This window comes from Onychostoma macrolepis, chromosome 10, assembly GCF_012432095.1.
Source record: "Onychostoma macrolepis isolate SWU-2019 chromosome 10, ASM1243209v1, whole genome shotgun sequence".
NCBI classification, from domain to species: Eukaryota; Metazoa; Chordata; class Actinopteri; order Cypriniformes; family Cyprinidae; genus Onychostoma; species Onychostoma macrolepis.
In genome coordinates this window covers 18,908,771-18,931,102 of record NC_081164.1, presented here as the reverse complement: position 1 = coordinate 18,931,102, position 22,332 = coordinate 18,908,771, and the positions used below count along the sequence as shown (strand labels likewise).

At 38.8% G+C, this 22,332-nt stretch overlaps 2 protein-coding genes across 5 annotated transcripts in view; both read right to left on the bottom strand.

Moving 5' to 3' along the window:
- Positions 1-1,017, bottom strand: part of nf1b (neurofibromin 1b) — a 56,084-nt gene extending 55,067 nt beyond the window's left edge. The window contains exon 1 of one of the 4 annotated variants that reach the window (XR_009273096.1): positions 643-1,011. Coding sequence is in view for 3 of the 4 variants with exons in the window: in XM_058789182.1 (XP_058645165.1) it covers positions 643-702 (60 nt within the window). In the remaining variant the exon portion in view is untranslated. Of the gene's footprint in view, positions 1-642 lie in introns of all 4 variants that reach the window. The other 3 variants (XM_058789182.1, XM_058789179.1, XM_058789180.1) reach the window with 3 other exon arrangements.
- A 1,568-nt stretch (positions 1,018-2,585) lies between these two features.
- ksr1a (kinase suppressor of ras 1a) overlaps positions 2,586-22,332 on the bottom strand; it is a 53,907-nt gene continuing 34,160 nt past the window's right edge. Inside the window, exons 12-22 of the mRNA XM_058788714.1 lie at positions 21,132-21,300; positions 20,853-20,894; positions 19,214-19,262; positions 19,063-19,126; positions 18,372-18,853; positions 18,199-18,295; positions 14,955-15,088; positions 14,746-14,877; positions 14,530-14,665; positions 13,778-13,911; positions 2,586-3,868 (exon numbers count right to left, since the gene is read on the bottom strand). Coding sequence (XP_058644697.1) covers positions 3,862-3,868; positions 13,778-13,911; positions 14,530-14,665; positions 14,746-14,877; positions 14,955-15,088; positions 18,199-18,295; positions 18,372-18,853; positions 19,063-19,126; positions 19,214-19,262; positions 20,853-20,894; positions 21,132-21,300 — 1,446 coding nt within the window. The 3' untranslated portion in view covers positions 2,586-3,861. The remainder of the gene's footprint in view (positions 3,869-13,777; positions 13,912-14,529; positions 14,666-14,745; positions 14,878-14,954; positions 15,089-18,198; positions 18,296-18,371; positions 18,854-19,062; positions 19,127-19,213; positions 19,263-20,852; positions 20,895-21,131; positions 21,301-22,332) is intronic.

Genomic DNA, 22,332 nt, shown 5'->3' with positions numbered 1-22,332 from the left:
AGGTATGTCTATTAATAAGAAAGACATTTATGTTTTTATCATCATTTGTGCACAAAATTGTATGTTATTTCTTCTTGCATGTTAAATTTGCATGAAATCAAACACTACAACTACACAAAAAACTATTGCATATACCAGAAACCTGCACTTAATGGATTTAGTTAATTATTTGAATGAGGAATTTGCGTATTTGTGGCAGTTAAAGGGTTAAATAAAATGTGAAAGATATATTATTTTGGTAGTGATTGGTTAAGAAGAATGTTGTTGTGCCCTCTGGTTTTTTTTTTTTCTTTAATAATAATTGTTTGACAACCATGTTACTACAGGTCCTAACCCTAAAATCAGTAGTCAAGTGATTAGCAGGACTGATTTAAGATGAACCCTTGCCCTATGATTGTAGGTTAGTAGGGTTTGTTTAGATTTTAAGTTGATAAGAATGTAGTTCCAGATTAAGTAGAGGATGCTGAGCAACATGTACTACTAAATTCGTCGCGTCCCATGCATTTAACGTTGTTACAGGATATAAACACAACTCATGTTGTTGAATGAGACGCGCAGCGGCTGCACGGATGCGCTGCGACAGCTGCATAACTGCGCATCCGTGCAGACGAGGCGTTCAGAGAGGTTTAGAGGAGCTCTGACCTGCTCGTCGAATCGGGTGATGACGGCCTGGACCCACTCCACGGGCTTCTGCGCCGCCATGGCCGCTCACGCCTGCACCTCCGCCGCCGCTGATGATGATGACGATGATGATGATGAAGATGATGAAGTGGAGGAGGAGAGGACGCCTTTTCCGCGGTCTGCGACCCCTGCGCTCCTCGATCCGCGCGGCGCTGAGGGCCGAACGAGGGGCGGCTCGGTATTCGGTCTGGTCGGTGTCAGAAACAGCAGCATGCCGCCATGACAGTGCCGGAAGTTTGAATCCTCAGATCCAGCGAAGCAGCAGCAGCAGCACAGCAGCGGTGCAGATGAGAGATGAAAACACCAGTGCGCATGCGCCAGCAGAGAGCGAGCGACCGAGAAAGAGAGAGAGAGTGGGAGAGAGAGATACTTAAATTTTCATTTGAACTATATTTTGTATATAAACAAAATTCTATATTCCTAATATGAAACTTTATTCTATTAATAGCTTTTTAATGCTTTGCCAATATTGTAATCAATAGTCATATCAATAAAACATCTTGGACGTGAAATTAATTGAGGGAGAAGAAAACTAATACTATAAAAACTGAAACTGAAATTAATATTCATGTATAAAAGAGAGAGAACCAGTAGGACAGGATCACAAACCAGGAAATTACTTTATGATTATTTAAAAATGAACATACTGTGTTCATATTGAAATGTAAATATAACAATCCCTCATCTAGAACTTTCTGAGCATTATTATAAAAAAAATATATAAAAAAAAGTAACACATGAGGTTTGTGAATATCAGATCTTGTGGAATGTTAAATAAGTAATGTTTTAATAACCCTCTGTCTAAAAGCAGGCCATCTCTCTTGCATTTAGCCATTTTACAGTCACATGCTGTAAAGGAAACAGATTTATGAATTTTGGGAAAGGCAGAGAGAGAGAGAGAGCAGAAGAAAGAGCAGCTTGTTGCAGGCAGTGTGAGTCGCTGTGTGAGTAAAACTCAAAGAGATCCCGGAAACACCATGGTCAACGCAGAACAGTGAACGCTCTCAGACACAGAGAAATTAGAAGCTGCCTCGAGACACAAAGAAAACCTTTGTGAAGAGCCCTGGAGCTCAAACCTCTGCAGTGGAAACAGTGAATGGACAGTTTCTCAAGAGTCTGCGGACTGCTGGCAGCATGATGCTGGGTTCAGGGTGTTTTTGGCAGTTCATTTACTCTCTTACAGTTGAATACTGTGATACAAGCAAAATCAAATAAAAACAAAAAAGCATTCATTATAATAAACAGCAGGGTTTTATCTTCCACAGACACTGAGGGGCCTGTTTCACTCAAGTGTTACATGTAGTTCCCTGAACCTCTGAATGCATAGGTAGTTACAGCTTTGAAAGAGGAAAATGATTTTTAAAGGGAAAAAATCAAAAGTCCAACCCATAACTTTTCCAGTTATGGGTTGGACTTTCTTCAGTGAGACAGTGTTACACTGACCTCTACAGGTCATTGCCGTTATAAGCACTGAGAGAAACCATTATTCTAAACTCGTGTTTTTTGTTTGTTTGTTTGTTTTTATTTCGCAAATGAAGTCTTACATCTACAAGACAGGAGTCTTTTTCATCATTGTAACAACAAACAGAATTGTGCTCAATGAGAGGGACATTAGTCATAATTACACACAGCCATGTGCTTGGAAGTCTGAGGCAATTGTTGTTGCCTATATTTATCCAAAATGTTCAGATGAGTGGTTGACCAATACAGGTTTTTCAATAATTATTTGGTTACACCCCTCAATCCGGAACACTCATTTAATGTAAACACACACTTGTGTACATTTAAGTATTTTCTGTGTAATATGAGAAACAAATTCATACTGTAATATCATCATAAACACATTTAATTCTGTCTGATGTCACGTCACAAATCTCTGAGATCCTTTTCAGATTCTAAGGTGAATAGATTTGACCACAGTCACGTGACAAGCTCGATTTTATTGTCTTTCAAGGATGAGAACAGACACTGTGTACAGTAGCCACATGCAATACAAAAATATGACTGTACATGACATGTATCGACCCATTCTAAAAAAAAATGTTTTCCATGTTTTTTTTTTGGTTTTGGTTTTTTTTACATGAAAAAATATAAAGAATATTTACATCTGGGATAGCACAGCAGTACCTATTCAAAATGTCATGATGTACAGATATATATATATATATATATATATATATATATATATATATATATATATATATATATATATATATTTAATTTATTTATATTTATATAAAATGTCCATATAAATATTAAAAGAATTCTGTTCATTGACTGTACAATAAATAAACCATATTTATACATAAATATTTTACATAGTCATTGATATTTCCAAACCACAAAGTCCAGTCTTTCACAGAACAAACAAACACACACCCTTCCAAATACACAACATTACAAACACGCACGTTACACACAAACACGCATGAGAGTTCATGTTTACACAACTTATGGAACACTGTTCTGCTGGGTTCATCGAAATCTCACTTTAATACAAACGTTTAACATCTTCGTGGAAAATCAGGCCCTGTAGTCAGGTGAGAAGACAAACATTGCTTCTCTTCGGCTCATTTTCGCAATCTGTACTCAGAAAGGGCCCTTATGTGACACACACACACCACATTTTGTTAGACCCTCACAACTCAATAACTTTCCATCAAGAACATTATCATTTGTGAAACAAAACGTCAACTATCAGACACCATGGAGGAAGAGTGACAACTAAAGGTGTGTTAGCATAAACCAGACGAGCCAATCAGAGACAGAATCAGCGCATGTCACACAGGACTAAGAGGCACCAAGACCACAGGAGAGGGAGGAGAGAGAGAGAGAGAGAGAGAGAGAGAGAGAGAAAGAACATCTTCATCGTAGTGTCATTGAATCCTGCAAATCCAGCGGGAAAAATGCGTCACGTGACGTCACGAATTGGAGCGGAAAGGGAGAACCAGTCGCACACTCCGAAAATAATAATAGGAATAGGAATAAAAAAGGCAAAGCATTTCGTTTTACACATCTCCACAGCAGTCCCTCATCCCACCACCCACAGAACCACAGAAAGTTGGAGACGGAAGAGCAGGCGATGTTAGTTTGTAAATCCAGAAGAGGTCAGGCTTTCAGCAGGCATGCAAGGCAGAGCCAGGAATTGTGTTTTGCATTGCTCATGTTTCAGGCACGCGGCTACAACCTACAACGACAAGAAATAACCATAGACAAAAAACAGAAAAAGAAGCAGATTAGAGAGAGAAATTGATAGTTCTACAGTTATGAATTTACATTTGGAGAGGAAATTAGCAGTAAGAAAGAATTTGTTAAAGGTGCACCAGATCAATGTACCTCAAGATGGAAGCTACAGTGTTGAGTGAAATGAGAAGGACCATCTTTATATACACAATATCACAGATGTGACTAGAGTCCTTAATGCACCTTCAGGATTAATAATAAATGTTTTAAAAGGAAGTTAAGAGTGCAAACAGACAAAGAGATCTTCTAAAATTTGACCAAGCTGAAGAAATAATTCTATTCTACATATGTAGTTTTAGAAAAAACATTTGTCCATTACTAGCAAACACTACTAGAAAAACCTCAAAAAGTAAAAAAAAAGAAAAAAGAAAAAAAAAGAAAAATAATAATAACATTAATAGTAAGAAGAATTATTATTATTATTATTTTGCAGTTATCAATTATATAAATATTATAATATATAAACTAAATATATATATAAATAATAAATAATTATTATTAAATAATTAATAAAGAATTATTGTTATTTTAATACATCACCAATAATTATTCATATTATTTATATTAAATACTACCACTACTAATTATAAATATATATATTAGTGCTGTCAAATGATTAATCGCAATTAATCGCATCCAAAATAAAAGTTTTTGTTTACATAATATGTGTGTGTACTGTGTATATTTATTATGTCTATATAAAAGACACACACATACAGCATATATTTAAAAAATATTTACATGTATTTACATGTATATATTTATATTCATATAAATTATATAATGTATGAATTTATTTAATATACAGTGGGTACGGAAAGTATTCAGACCCCCTTAAATTTTTCACTCTTTGTTATATTGCAGCCATTTGCTAAAATCATTTAAGTTCATTTTTTTCCTCATTAATGTACACATAGCACCCCATATTGACAGAAAAACACAGAATTGTTGACATTTTTGCAGATTTATTAAAAAAGAAAAACTGAAATATCACATGGTCCTAAGTATTCAGACCCTTTGCTGTGACACTCATATATTTAACTCAGGTGCTGTCCATTTCTTCTGATCATCCTTGAGATGGTTCTACACCTTCATTTGAGTCCAGCTGTGTTTGATTATACTGATTGGACTTGATTAGGAAAGCCACACACCTGTCTATATAAGACCTTACAGCTCACAGTGCATGTCAGAGCAAATGAGAATCATGAGGTCAAAGGAACTGCCTGAAGAGCTCAGAGACAGAATTGTGGCAAGGCACAGATCTGGCCAAGGTTACAAAAAAATGTCTGCTGCACTTAAGGTTCCTAAGAGCACAGTGGCCTCCATAATCCTTAAATGGAAGGCGTTTGGGACGACCAGAACCCTTCCTAGAGCTGGCCGTCCGCCAAACTGAGCTATCGGGGAGAAGAGCCTTGGTGAGAGAGGTAAAGAAGAACCCAAAGATCACTGTGGCTGAGCTCCAGAGATGCAGTCGGGAGATGGGAGAAAGTTGTAGAAAGTCAACCATCACTGCAGCCCTCCACCAGTCGGGGCTTTATGGCAGAGTGGCCCGACGAAAGCCTCTCCTCAGTGCAAGACACATGAAAGCCCGCATGGAGTTTGCTAAAAAACACCTGAATAAGATTCTCTGGTCTGATGAGACCAAGATATAACTTTTTGGCCTTAATTCTAAGCAGTATGTGTGGAGAAAACCAGGCACTGCTCATCACCTGTCCAATACAGTCCCAACAGTGAAGCATGGTGGTGGCAGCATCATGCTGTGGGGTGTTTTTCAGCTGCAGGGACAGGACGACTGGTTGCAATCGAGGGAAAGATGAATGCGGCCAAGTACAGGGATATCCTGACGAAAACCTTCTCCAGAGTGCTCAGGACCTCAGACTGGGCCAAGGTTTACCTTCCAACAAGACAATGACCCTAAGCACACAGCTAAAATAATGAAGGAGTGGCTTCACAACAACTCCGTGACTGTTCTTGAATGGCCCAGCCAGAGCCCTGACTTAAACCCAATTGAGCATCTCTGGAGAGACCTAAAATGGCTGTCCACCAACGCTTTACCATCCAACCTGACAGAACTGGAGAGGATCTGCAAGGAGGAATGGCAGAGGATCCCCAAATCCAGGTGTGAAAAACTTGTTGCATCTTTCCCAAAAAGACTCATGGCTGTATTAGATCAAAAGGGTCCTTCTACTAAATACTGAGCAAAGGGTCTGAATACTTAGGACCATGTGATATTTCAGTTTTTCTTTTTTAATAAATCTGCAAAAATGTCAAGAATTCTGTGTTTTTCTGTCAATATGAGGTGCTATGTGTACATTAATGAGGAAAAAAAATGAACAAATGATTTTAGCAAATGGCTGCAATATAACAAAGAGTGAAAAATTTAAGAGGGTCTGAATACTTTCCGTACCCACTGTATAAACAAAAATTTTCTTAAATATATACATGCATGTGTGTGTATTTATATATACTTAATATGCACAGTACACACACATATATTATTTAAACAAAAACTTTTATTTTGGATGCGACTAATCGCGATTAATTTGACAGCACTAATATATTATATATATACACACACACACACAGCAAAATCTCCAGTGTTGAAATCCTAGTGTTAAGGAATTTTAGAGTAAAGTGTTAAAAGTTGTGGTGTTGAACTTTAGGGGATTAACACTAGCTAGTGTAAACAGCACCCTCTGGCCTGTGTAAATACACAGAGAAACTCTTATAACACTCTGTTGAGTGTTATTAGTCACATCCGGGACATTTGCTCGTGTGCGCGCTTGACCCATTTGGAATATTTTTCACAGACGCCATTTTCTTAGACTCACGATGCGGAGCGTATGAGGACGGAAAACAGCGAAATTAAGTGTTTAATCTTACTCACAATATGTGTTTTGTAATATCATATCGGTTTATAGTGATATTTATGAGGTGTGTGCGCCTAGACGTTTTTTAAAGACATTTCTTTCACTCGCGAGGCGGACCAGACGAGGACGTTTCTTTTTAAAAGGTAAACGCCGAAGTGTTTTATCTCATTTACATTTATGCATTTAGCAGACGCTTTTATCCAAAGCGACTTACATTGCATTCAAGTTACAGTTTTTACATTTTATCAGCTCTTGCTTTCCCTGGGAATCGAACCCATGATCTTGGCGTTGCTAGCGCCATGCTCTACTATTTGAGCTACAGGAAAGCCATTTATCATACGTATTTCACATCATATTGATTTATAGCGATATTTGTGTGATGTGCAAACTTTTTCTCAGAGAGATATTTTCCTTCACTCATGATGCGGAGAAGACGGGGAAATTGGTTTTCGACATTCTGGTGAGGCCAGTAGTGAGGCCTCAGGAGGTGTCCCTGAGGGGGGTATTTCCAGGTTTCTGCATTAATCGACTCTGGAGCGGAGGGCGATTTTATGGATTCTGGATTGGCCACACGCCTGGGGATTTCGTCTGTTGCGCTGGCCGAACCTATTTCTGCTAAGACTCTTTGTGGCACCCTACTCACTAATATTACCCATGTCACTAAGTTTGTTACGTTAACTTTGTCTGGTAATCATGCTGAGGAGATCCGATTCCTCCTTATTCACTAGCCCACCACTCCAGTGGTGCTGGGTCACACCTGGTTGGTTAAACATAACCCCCATATTGATTGGGCTCACAGTTCTGTTTTGGCTTGGAGCCCTTTCGGTTTAGCTCAGTGTTTGGGTGCTGCATTTTCCCCGGTCATGTCTTGTTCTGTGTTGCAGGAGGAGCCGGTGAGCCTGGCGGATGTACCGGAGGCTTACCACGACTTGAGAGCAGTGTTCAGTAAGTCCCGAGCTTCATCTCTGCCTCCACACTGCCCGTACGACTGTGCGATTGACCTCTTGCCTGGCACTTCTCCACCTAGGGGGCGCCTTTACTCTCTGTCCGGACCAGAGAGGGAGGCCATGGAGAGGTATATTCATGATTCTCTGGTAGCAGGCATTATCCGTCCCTCTTCCTCTCCAGCTGGGGCGGGGTTCTTCTTCGTGGAGAAGAAGGATGGTTCGCTGCGTCCCTGTATCGACTATCGGGGGTTGAATGACATCACGGTAAAGAATCGTTGCCGTTGATCCTGATCTTCTCCCGGAACAAGTTCGATCATGTCCAGCACGTCAGGACGATTGCTCCAGCAGCTGCTGGAGAATCGTTTATTTGCCAAGGTGGAGAAGTGCCAGTTTCACACACGGTCGGTTCCGTTCCTGGGTTTTATTCTCTCGCCTGAAGGTATCTGAATGGATCTCGCCAAGGTAAAGGCTGTTACTGACTGGCCAACCCCAGATAATCGTATAGCGGTCCAGCGTTTTCTGGGGTTTGCCAATTTTTACAGGCGGTTCATTCGTAACTTTAGTCAAGTCGCCCTTCCTCTGACGGATATCACCTCCACTAAGAAACGGTTCTGTTGGTCGTCGCAGGCCCAAACTGCGTTTGAGAGTTTAAAGAGTCGGTTCATTTCGGCTCCCATTTTAACTACCCCTGACCTGGCTCGGCAGTTCTTTGTGGAGGTGGATGCGTCTGAGGTGGGGGTTGGGGCAGTGTTGTCTCAGAGATCATCCTCAGACGAGAAAATACATCCCTGCGCCTTCTTTTCTCATCGTCTAACCCCCACGGAACGGAACTACTACATCGGGAATAGGGAGTTACTAGCTGTCAAGTTGGCGCTGGAGAAGTGGCGTCACTGGCTAGAGGGCGCAGAGTTTCCGTTTATGGTTTGGACTGACCATCAGAATCTGGAGTACATCCGCACCGCCAAGAGGATAAATTCTAGGCAGGCTCACTGGGCATTATTTTTCGGACGTTTCAGGTTTACCATTTCTTATCGCCTTGGCTCTAAGAATGGTAAACCTGATGCACTGTCGCGTATCTTTGAGGCTGAGGCTAGTCCCACCCCCCCTGTGGCTATTCAGCATCCCGAACGGGTTGTGGCGGCTGTCACCTGGGGGGTGGAGTCCAAGGTCTGCACGGCACTATGCAATGCTACGGTTCCCGTGGGGTGCCCAGAGAGTCTGCTGTTCGTGCCCGAGTCAGTCCGAACTAGCGTCCTACAGTGGGGCCACTCTTCTAGCCTAGCTTGCCACCCTGGAACGACTCGTACTTATAGGTTAATCAAGCAGTGGTTTTGGTGGCCGTCCATGGCGCAGGATGCTCGATGGTTCGTGTCGGCCTGTCCGATTTGCTCTGCGGGTAAGGGTTCCAATCAACCCCCAGCAGGGCTACTGCAGCCGTTGTCGGCCCCTTCGCGACCCTGGTCACACATAGCGATTGACTTTGTTACTGGCTTGCCTCCATCTAATGGCAAGATGGTAATCCTCACTGTGGTGGACAGGTTCTCGAAGGCGACCCATTTTATTCCCCTCCCCAAATTGCCTTCAGCGAGGGAGACAGCAACTATTGTCTTGGACCACGTTTTCCGCATTCATAGCCTCCTGGTGGACGTGGTCTCTGACAGGGGTCTCCAGTTTGTGTCTAAGTTTTGGACAGAGTTCTGTCGACAGCTGGGGGTGACTGCGAGCCTATCCTCCGGATATCACCCGCAGACTAACGGTCAGGCTGAGCGTGCCAACCAGGATTTGGAGAGGGTTCTGCGTTGTGTGGCGTCTGCTGAACCGTCATCTTGGAGTTCCAGGTTAACCATGGTCGAGTACGCGTATAACTCCCTTCCGGTCTCGTCTATGGGTTTATCTCCCTTCCAGTGATGTTTAGGCTACCAGCCACCTTTATTCTCCTCTCAAGAATCCGATGACGTTGTTCCTTCCGCGCATGCGTTTATTCAGAGATGCCTCCGTACTTGGAGGATCACCAGAGAAGCCCTCACTCGGACTGACTCACGAGAGGAACAAGGCGTCGGCGGACCGTCACCGTACCAAGCCCCCACTTTACGTGTGTGGTCAGAAGGTCCGGTTGTCTTCTAAGGACATTAACTTCAGACTTCCCAGATCACGGATCACGAGCTGACTCTCCCCCACCTGTCGCTTATTCCCCTACTCCCATATATGTCCATGTTTTCTGTTCCTCGTTGTGAGTCGATTGTTTTGTCCTTGCTCGTGTTCTGTGTAAGAATCACGCATCATTATTCTGACCCTCTGTTCCTTTGTGCTGCAGGACTCGTAGCACGGAGATCCAGCAGCTTGTGTGGTCCGCAGACTCTGCCGGCCAACTCTGGAATCTCCGCTTCCCTAAGCGGCTGTTAAATATTGTTTATGTTATTTTGTGTTTTGTAGCGAGAATAAAGGTTTCTCCTTTCTCTAACTCTGCGTCTGAGTCCTCTATCACCCACACCCTGACAGGATTAATCACCATAAAGTGTTAAATGTGTATACTTGCGAGTAATAATTTCTTAACACCCTGAGTGATTAAAATTAAACATTAACACAGTGTTTGTATAATAAACACTTTCGTCAGTGTTGTTTTAACACTAGCAAAGATGGACCTGTGTGTTCACCCGGAAAGTGATAATTTTAACACCCATGGTGACAAATCTCCCAACATATTTTTGTATATATATATATATAAATAAAATAAAAAATGTGCTATTCACTGTGCCTAAAATGTATAATTGCAGAAAAAAATATATACCTTGTATTGAACATTAATGGAGCAACAGATTTTGTGTGAAAATAAATCATTCAAGTTGTTTATTTTGCTTATAAATCTTATAAATGTATGAGGTGGCAAGGGGGGCCTTTTATCCCACACACGGGGTAAAAGGCCCACCAGCATGGGGTAAAAGGCACATGGTATTGATACAAATAATTCAGCTAAAATGTTTTGTTTAATGATGTCTAAGTTAATACTTGCTCAAAACAATCACTTTAGCAAAGTTTGTACTGTTTTCTGTTTAATTTGAAAAAAAAAAAATTGTTCAATAAATATACTGTCATTAAAATGTTAATATAAAAATATATTTTAAAATACAGAAACAAAATCATTTTAATTAGTAAAGATTATGAAAGTATTGAAGGAGATCCAATAATAATTGAATATATTTACAGGAGTAACAGCAAATGATATTTTATTATATGATATGATTAATATGACTAATATCATGTTTTTAAATATGATGGTTTCATTCTAAACATGGTGATTATCTCTAATATGGACACCCAACATAATATATGATTTACCATCTGAATCGAACCATGTCATGTCAACAAACGGAAAAGTCAGCCATCTATTAATTATCATGTTAATTACTGTGCGCCTTTAGCCCCAACAGCGGGTGCGCTTTTTACCCCAAATACCATACTTTTACATATTCTTTCGTTATTTAAAAACGGTTGCTTTAATTATCTTAAACAAAACTGAAAATCAAAGTTTCATTTTAGCGATTCTCATTTGCTACTTGAATCTACAACATTTTAAAAAACATAAAATATTATATCAAGTAAGCACAGAATCAACTTTGCACTGCTGAACGCGATCGCGTCAAAAATCAGCAATGCACGGTGAGAAGTGGCTAAAGACTCTCCAAGGACCACAGCTGGAGAATTGCAGAAAATAGTTGAGTCTCGGGGTCAGAAAACCTTAAGAACAAATTGTCAAACAGCACCTACATCACCACATGTTGTTTGGGAGGGTTTCAAGAAAAATTCTCCAAGCTCATCCAAAAACAAACTCCAGCATATTCAGTTATCAGACACGACGGGAACTTCAAATGGGAAAGTTTGTGAGTTTGTGGGAAAAGTGACTTCTATGGTCAGAGGAAACTAAAAAGCTTTTTAGCAGCAAACACTCAAGATGGGTTTGGTGAACACAGGGATAAAAAGTACCCCATGTGTACAATGAAATATACTGCTGTATGCTTGATGTTGTGGGCCTATATTTCTGCTGGAGGTCCTGGACATCTTGTTTAGACACATGGCATCGTGGATTCTATCAAATACCAACAGATAAAAAAATCAATAAGTGACTGACTCTGTTAGAAAACTTATAATGGGCCATGTTTGGATCTTCCAACCGTACAATAATCCAAACACAAACCTCAAAAACAACACAAAAATGGGTCACTGAGCACAAAACCAAGCTTCTGCTGGCCGTCCCAGTCCTCTGACCTGAACCCTGTAGAAAATGAGTGGGGTGAACTGAAGAGAAGCACCACCAACATGGAGCTGTGAATCTAAAGGGTCTGGAGTGATTCTGGATGAAGGAATGGTCTCTGATCTCTTGTCAGGTGTTCTCTAACCTCATCAGGCATTATAGGAGAAAATGTAGAGCTGTTAAACTGGCAAATGGAGGTTTCAAAAAGTATTGAATAAAAGGGTGCCGTTAATTGTGGCCAATGTGTATTAGAGAAAAACATTTATTTCATAATGACATTTCCCCCCATTTTAAATTCTTATTATCCAATGAAAGGTTAGATTTTTGTGAATTTTTTAAGTAAAAGATCAAAAGGATTAACAATGCAGATTAATTTTCACAGCCTTCTCCATGACTGTATATAAAAGTTATTGATTTCCTCTTTTTTCTTTTATTCCTGATGAACAGACATCACAGCAGCTGGTTATTAGGTTGTTTTTGGCTACTATTTCTTTAAGAGCTGTCGCTGCTGAATGTGACGTGGATCTGACACGCATCGTATTTTCTCTCAACTCTCTTTACCTTTTCTGACCCATTTCAGTCTCTACTAATGAGTTGAATCGGGTGTGTTATGAGGTAGACAGTGCTGGGCTGCTCCAGGACAGGTTTGAAAACCATTTCAGAGACATGTTCTTAATGTAACTCATATATAACATATTACATGCACGCACAGTTTTAAGGCAGCTTTAATCGCCTTTTTGGTAACTTCTTGCCTTAACTGACCACGACATTGCATGCACATTGTTTATTTCGCGATTTGATATGAATTGATACAGGCTACAGCGCACACCGGTGTTGTGCCGAATTCTGACCCCTGCCAGATTACTTCTCCCCTAGTAATGGTAAATTTAGGGTTAGGTGTGGGGGAGGGGTTAGGATTAGGGGAAAAACAGACAGAAACAGCAGTTATGAGTGGGGTGGCCAACCCTAGGCTCCGCCCCTGCGTTAACGGCGTTAAATAATTTTAACGTGTTAAACTGAAAAAGTGAATCATGTGTGTGTGTGTGTTATTTATTTTAAATAACTCTATTGCAATAATTAAATTGTGATTATGGGATTAAAAATATAAGTAATAAGAATTATTTTTTATTATTAATTTTAATATTATAATATATAAATAATAAAACAATTATTATTATTAATAAACAATGATTGTTATTATTGTTATTATTTAAATACATACATAATAATTATTATTTGCATTAAATAGTAGTAGTATATTTTTATTTAAGGCCATGTCAGCATCTTAGGCTATTTTCATGGCAAAAACAATGAAAAACAATACAAGTATAACAAATACAATAAAAACCAGCAAACAAACAAACACAAGTTATATTATATTTGCATTAAATAATAATAATAATAATATATATACACACACACACACACACCTGTATATACAGTATGTGTGTGTGTGTATTATTTATTTTACATAATTGGTATTGCTATTAAAATTGTTGTGATTATGGGATTATTTTTCCAATTTAAAAGTTTACCTATGCTGTTAAAAGTGCTGATACTACTCTTCTGAATGTTAGACAGATGCTGCTGATAAAAAAATAATGACTGAACAAGATAAAAATACTCTAAGTGAAGAGAAGGTCAGACAGAAAGTAACCAAACAAACAACACATTTGATTCATTGCGGTGTCTCGGAGGTCATCTTTGTCATTGTTTCTGCAGACTGTGCAGGTTTCTACCACCTGTTTGTCCTCTTTTCACAGTGTGCCAGATTCTAGGATACGTACTCTGCAGACTTCCAGAAGTGCCCAGGATGAGACAGGCGGCGGTTGAGTTTGGGCAGTTTCTCCAGCATGTCGGCCAGCTGCGTGAACGTGGGCCGATTACGAGAGTCATATGACCAGCAGGCAGACAGAATCTCCTGTGGGACAGACAGGAATCAAGCAGTCAGCACAAACAGCTGACCTTTGGATGGTTTTTACAAGAATAACATCTCATTTGCTACCAAATCATAAGGTAGCACTCTACAGTGTTTTGTGCTTCTCTTAAACAGAACTTCTACAGTACTTGAAATTAAATGAAAAGAATTTAGACTTAGATATTCATAGGTTTATTTTCACATTATTTACAAATGGTTAGCAAGATATAGAATTACATTAAACTATGATACATTCATTTTGATGCTATTTCTCTATATTTCTAAATGATACTATTCTTTCATTTGTATTGCCAGTTATTTTTTCACTGCATTCATTTAATTATATTTATTAATCTGACTGATCAAGTGTACTTGAGCTATGGAAAAGCACAAAATAAATAAACAAATAATATTAATAATTGATACTTAATAATTCGTAAAAGTATTATTTTTATTATTATAAAAATGTCCAATATGGTCTAGCTGTCACATGAGCTAATTTTCACCCAGACGTTCTGGGTTCGACTCTTGGCATGGGAAGTGGAGTGAAGTGGCATAATTTCACTGCCATTCCACTGAGCATGTGTCAAATAATAAATAGACTTAAAATGTGGCACTCACCGTGACCTCTTTTCCCAAGTTGATCTCTGCCAGGACCCTCCTGATGCCCTCTCCACTGCCCACCTGCCAGATGGTGGCCTCTACAGGCTGACTGGTGATGGGCCAGTCTCTCGCCTGCAGCTCGTACCAGATGGTGCTGAAAGAGAGCAGATAAGGCAGCAGGTCAACGCAGCACTATTTGGGGGTGAATTGTCTGAAGTCAAGTATAATTCTCACCCAAAGGCATAAACATCAGCAGCATTAGAAAATGGAAGTCTGTCCTCGTTGTTTCCGGGACTCATTTTACGCACGATTTCTGGAGCCAAATAACAGATCCACCCGTGAGGAAGCTTCAGCTCGTTTTCACGTCTAAAAACACAACAGACCCTTTAAACCATTGATTTACGGGAACAATCCATGTTATCAAGAGTAATGCAGTGACGTACCGGCCCTCCTGAACCACTCCAGAGATCCCGAAAAGGCCAAAGTCAGTGATGATTACTTTGTTTGTGTCATGAAAGACGTTTTTCGATTTAAGGTCCTTGTGAACGATGCCTTTAGCATGAAGATAGCCCATTCCCTGAAATACAGGAAACACAAGCAGGATTTGAATCGTACACAGCCGCACGCATACACAACACATCCACCACTTTCACAGACGCGTTTCCACAGTCATTACCATTGTAAATCTATCTAGCAAAGTTTTTTCATATTTTAAATAAAATAATGTACACTAGTGGTCAAATGTTTGGATTAATTAAGATTTTTCATGTTTTTAAAGTCTCTTATACTTAGCTAGACTGCATTTATTTGATGAAAATATCTACAGTATGTATATTTATGTATATATATATATATATATATATATATATATATATATATATATATATATATATATATATATATATATATATATATATATATATATATATATATATTATTTTTTTATGGAAAATTATTGCAATTTAAAAGTATTGTTTTCCATTTTAATTAAAATAATTTATTTTATTCCTGCAAAGCTGAATATTTAGCTACCATTACTCTGGTCTTCAGTGTCACGTGATCCTTCATGATCCAAACATTTCTTATAACCATTAATGATGAAAACATTTTTTTTTTTCCTTAATATTTTGTGGAAACTGTGATCCACCATTCAAAAGATTTACAAAAGATTTCTGTCAAACAAATGCTGTTCTTTTGAACGTTCTATTCCAAGAATCCACAATTTATGGTTTCCACAAAAAATATTAAGCAGTAAAACACTGTGTGATGAAGCAAGTGCCACGACTCGCTTCAGGGGGAGGAGAAAAGGGAACGTGAACCCGTGAAAATACAAAAAAAAAAAAAACGATGGCTCACTCGCACAGCACTTCCATGCAGGGTGTATTTTATTTACAGTGCCAATAATCCAGACACAGTCCACAGTGAAGAATATATACAGGTGTGCACAAAAATATACCGAAGAAACAACAAATAGGAAAATAAAGACGAAAACTATATTTACAATCGGACACCGTATCCACAATATACGACAAATAAGGGTTTGCTTGAGGTACTACTGTAACACTCTCGCCAACTTGGTTAACAAGCAACTGTGTGTGAGTTTGGCCTCCCTTTTTAAAGGCCAGACTCCGCCCCTTCTTTGGCATCACTCACCAACAGGTAAGTATTCAGGTATGTTAACACATTTTATACTCCCCACAACATTCATTAATCCATCATTAAATAATAATTCTCTACCGGTAATAATTCAAATACACATATGTTCCATTATATTTTCCATTATTACAACACATAAGCACGTAAATAATTAACACATAATTTACACATAGTTCCTGTTACTAACAGACGATGGTTTCGCCTGCGCGCCCTCTGTCTGCTCGGTTTGGCCAACGCAGCGTTTACCCGCCAGAAGACCGACTACTTCCTGACAAACAAACACTCAAAAGGAGACACAAGGACAAAAGACAAGATGCGAATATCGTGTGTGTGTGAGGTGAATGGGTATGAGACGGTGGAAACTGTGATGTGGAGAAATGTCTGTGGGCGATCGGTTCAGCGCGTGCACTCACTTTGCAGAACGCAGAAACAACAGGTAAGGGAGGGGGAATGGAGAGTGAATGGAGTGTGTGTGTGTGTGTGTGTGTGTGTGTGTTCAGGCCAGTGCCGCTCCCTCAGCAGTGACAAACAGGCGCTTTGTCACACACTTATAATAATAAATATTATTAATAAGTAAGCACCAATAATTATTTATTTACAATAATTGACCCCTAAATCAGCATATTAAAATGATTTCTAAAGGATCATGAGAGAACTGAAGTAATGGCTGATGAAAATTCAGCTTTGCCATCACAAAAATAAATTACATTTTAAATATATTCAAATAGAAAACAGTTTTTTATATTTCGCAATATTACTGTTTTTAATGGTTTTCTAATAAAACAATGCAGCCTTGGTGAACACAAGAGACTGAATGTATAATAAATGTTAATTATTCCAAACTTTTGACCACTAGTGTACATTTATAACACACTAAATACCTTTTATTACCTTAGTATTAAATTACCGAAAGCGGTAACACTTTATAATAACTGCACGCTATGAATCATTAGGTAAGCATTAGTAAATAGTTAGTTCATCCTTTATAAAGCATTGTTCCAAGATTAATAGTCATTAGTAAGCAGTTTATAAATACAGCTATAAATGCCTTGCTCTTGATTTATAAGAATATCTATTATAAAGGAGATTTAAAGGCTCAGTTATCTTCATAACAGAAAAAATATACACAACACAGATGGATACAGAACTCAGACATTTATTTCATGATGCAAAAAAATGAAACTGTACACTTTTTTATTGAAATTGCAGAGGTTTATTTTTCATTTATTATTAAGTGTACAGTTGTACAGTTTCATTTTTCGCATCTTGAAAAAAATATGTCTGTGTTCTGTATCCCTCTGTGTTGTGTTTGTTTAACTTTTCTGTTTGGAAAATAAATGAGCCTTTAAATCTCCTTTGTAAATGCTTTATAAGGTATAAATAGTCACAAAAATAGATGGCTGGCAACTACTAAATGTTTTATAACTACCTGACTTAATCATGAATTACAGCAGGAATGTGTGTTAATAAAGCATTTATTAACACACTGAGCAACTATTATCATGTGTCTAAAAAATAAGATTTATGTGTGTACATTTAAATAGTTTATTAATCATTTACTTACACTTTCTAAATGATCTTATGAACCACTGACAACTCCTAAATAACTGGTTTGTAAATAATATAATAATTTAGAAATGATAAATTGATCGTTAATAAAGTATGAAAATACAGTTATTAAACATTATAGATATGCTCAAGAACAAAACATTTATAGCTGTATTTATAAACTGCTTACTAATGCCTATTAATGTTGGAACAATGCTTTATAAAGGATGAATTGGCTATTTACTAATGCTTAACTAATGATTCCTAGTGTGCAGTTATTATAAAGTGTTACCCAGAAGACTATTTAATGCTGCTGCATGATGGCAAATTTGACAAATTTCTCTCTTCTGACCACTATAATCAATCTCTCAGTATTTTTCCCTCTTCCTGTAAAGTCATAGAAGCACTAAAAGATTGGCTTTCTTTCTTCACCACCATACAAGCCTTCCCAACTATGACGGTCCATAAACACGCAAACACTACCTTCACAATCTCCTGCGCAATCTGCCGAGTCTTATTGATGTCCAGCGTGTTTTTCGTGTCCCTCACGACAGAATACAACGTCCGGCCTTTGCAGAAGCTGTGGGGAAATTAAGACGTGCTTGTCAATGGCCATTTCTCGATCGCTTGACAGACTCAGATGTTTGAGACGCTACCTGGTAATGATGGCGAGATGAGGCGGAGCCATGCAAGCTCCCATGAAGAGGACGACGTTCTCGTGGCGCGTCTGTCTGTAGTTCATCACCTCCTTCTTGAAGAGCTTCAGGTGGTCCTGGTTGTTTCCGTCGATCTCCAGGAGTCGGATGGCCACCTCTCCGTGCCAGCGGCCGCGATGGACCCGACCCCAGCGACCCTTCCCGATGAGCTCGCCGAGATCCAGCTGCTCGAAGGGAATGTCCCACTCCTGCAGGTAGACGCTGGTCTGGCTGGCCTTACGAGAGATGGGACCTTTCCAGTGGGTTCCTCCTCGCGTGCTGGGCAGGTCGTCCAGCTCGTCTCCTTCACACTCTCCTTCTGAGCTGTGGTTCAGCTCTTCCATATCCTCCTCCTCTTCATCTTCCAGCTCTTCCTCTTCGTCTTCCTCCACATCTTCTTCCTCTTCTGCTTCTATTTCCTCCTCTTCTTCTTCCTCAAGTTCCTAGACGAGAGGAACCAGGAACCAACCACAATGAGTTTCCTCAGCAGTGCTGGAAGTGCTACTTAAGGCTGGAATAAATTTCTGTGTCACGCTCTTGCTGAATTTGTAAATGGTTACAGAGGAAAAACTGTGCCTATTATACACTACGTGATTTTATAGTACATCTGTATTCCAGCTTTAAACCAGATTCAGTTCCACAAGCGTCTCACCTCTCTGTCATCTTCCTCGTCTTGTTCTGCGTGCATCTCCTCCACTGATGGATCGATCTCATTACTGTGTATAAAATTAAACATTTAGCTGTCACTATGACTGAATGTAGGTATATTTATGCTTCTGAGCAGTAATTTTACTGTTACTTACACTGTGTCTGGAAGCCCATCTGAATGAAGGAGGCTGGAACTGCACACATCTGTGAAAGACATGAAAATATTGACCAGCTTATTATGTTTGAAAGAGTCAAATTCACTAACTCTGTAAACATGTTTTTTCTATTTGTACCGATACAGAATTACTGATATTATTATTGCTCAATGTAACATGCAGCGCCACAAATCACCAGCAGGGTGCAGCTCATCTCACAAGTATAAACTTGTGCAAAACCAAACCAAAGCCCAGCATGCAAAACATGCAAAACACATTACTTTAGGCACTGCTCAGATTTGTACGTTTGTAAAAGTCAGTTCAGTTCACTGCAGACTGGATAGAATGACGTGCTGGAGACTATGCTAGCCATTTCATGCCTGAAAATCTGCTGAATTTCATTGTTTTAGACAAGGAATCCATAAAATGATGGAAAAAATATAAGATCTTGCTAAAAAGTTTGAGGTACTTTATAGTTCTTACACCTGTAAATGTGGTGTTAATGGATCATCAAATTATTTTCAGAATAACATTAGCAGCATTTAGTTTTCAGTGTACTATTATAGGATTTATTAATATTTTAAATTACCTTTCATTTTTATATTTTGAGTTATAATTTTTATATTTACATTTTAGTTAACTGCTTTTGCCATTTTTATTCGGTTTTTTAATATATCTATTTAGTTATATAGTCTTAGTTGTCAAGGCAACATTTTTAATTTTCATATTCATATTTAATTTTCATTTTGTATTTTTTGTGTTTGTAAATAAGTTTAAGCTTTTTAACTTTATTTCAATTAACAAAAATGTTTTTTTTTATATATAGTTTCAGTTTTAGTTAACAATACTATTGTTTTTGTAGTAAACAAATTTACATGAAAATTGTAGCTAATTACTTCAACAAATATGTGACTCTGGACCACAAAACCAGTCTTAAGTCGCTGGGGTATATTTGTAGCAATAGCCAAAAATACATTGTATGGGTCAAAATTATTGATTTTTCTTTTATGCCAAAAATCATTAGTATATTAAGTAAAGATCATGTTCCATGAAGATATTTTGTAAATTTCCTATTGTAAATATACCAAAACTTAATTTTTGATCAGTAATATGCATTGCTAAGAACTTAATTTGGACCAATTTAAAGGCGATTTTCTCAATATTTTGAGTTTTTTGCACCCTCAGATTCCAGATTTTCAAATATCTGTATCTTTTTTGAAAAATTGACACTTATGACTGGTTTTGTGGACCAGGGTCACATATTAGGCTAAATTAATTGATTAACTATATTACTCCACCTACACATTCTTTTGTTGTTGTTGTTCTTTTTGTATAATATAAAGTTATTTGAATATGCTTTTACTAACAGAAATGGTATAACAATAAAAAGAAATACAATGGGCTCTTCTGTTCACCAACATAATGTGAGACTGAATATATGCCTGATTATAGCACTTTATATATTAACAATGCATTTATATATTTTGATAAATTTGTTAATTTGATCACTATTTAATGAATAACTGTGCTAAAATAATTCACTCAGATGGTGCAACTGTTTATTGCACTTGCCCCACTGAATCCTGGAGGTCATTATGAGGGCTGAAGAACATAACAGACTCTGTGTTTTTTAACTCACCAGGGAAGATGAACTGCTGTCGGTGCTGAAAATAACATGCAGCTTTACCACACAGGAGGAAGACAGAAAGAGAGGAAGACAGGCAGGAAGTAGACAGAGAGACAGTCTGGGGTTAGAGGCGAAGTCCCATTATGCCTTATGTTGAGTTACAGTGTTACATGCAAATAAAGAGTCCTGAATATTTACCTGGGATTAATGCAGATGTGTGTTATGTATTAATCAGTGTAGTATTTGTTAATGTGTTCGTTTATTGCAGCGTCAGTGTTTACAGGTGCTTACCTGGAAAGTGGAAGCGGTTGTCACGGTGGCCCTTTGGCGAGGGGTTTGGGGGCGGGGTTACACTTGGAGGATTGCTCTGCTGGAAGGGGGCGGGAGATGAAGGCGTAGAGGAAGTAGTGGAGGATGGGTTACTGCTAGAGTCCAGCTGATTCAGCGCCGGCGGTTGATCCTGCCAGAAATTAACCATATTGATGCCGCAGAATTGTTTTTAATTGCATGCTAACGTAATTTGCATAATCTGGAAAATATATATACTGCATACTAAAAAAACAGGACAAGCTGTTTACTAGTACAGTGGGTACGGAAAGTATTCAGACCCCCTTCACTTTTTTCAATTTTGTTATGTTGCAGCCTGATACTACAATTGTTTGAATTCATCCCCCCCTCATTAATCTACACTCCGTACCTCGTAATGACAAAGTGAAAAAAGAATTTTAGAAATGTCTGTAAATTTATTAAAAAGAAAAAACTGAAATATCACATTTATGTAAGTATTCAGACCCTTTGCAACAACGCTTGAAATTTAGCTCAGGTACCTCCCATTTCTCTTGATCACTGCTGAGATGTTTCTACACCTTGACTGGAGTCCACCTGTGGTAAAATAAATTGATTGGACATGATTTGGAAAGGCACACACCTGTCTATAAAAGAACTCACAGCTGACAATGCATATCAGAGCGAAAACCAAGCCATGAGGTCAAAGGAACTGCCTGCAGAGCTCAGAGACAGGATTGTATTGAGGCACAGATCTGGAAAAAGTTTCTGCTGCATTGAAGGTTCCCAAGAGCACAGTGGCTTCCATAATTCTCAAATGGAAGAAGTTTAGCAAAACCAGGACTCTTCCAAGAGCTGATCGCCCAGCCAAACTGATCAATTGATGGAGAAGGGCCTTGTCTAGACTGGTGACCAAGAAGCTGATGGTCATTCTAATTGAGCTCCATGATCATATATGCAGATGGGAGAAACCTACAGAAGGACAAACATCACTGCAACACTCCACCGATCTGGGCTTTATAGCGGTGTGGCCAGACTCAATCCTCTCCTCAGTGAAGACACTTGAAAACACACTTGAAATTTGCAAAACAGCACCTAAAGGACCCTCAGGCTCTGAGAAACAAGATTCTCTGGTCTGATCAACCTCAATTCCAAGCATCATGTTTGAAGGAAACCAGCTATGCTCATCAACTGCAGAGCAGCATCT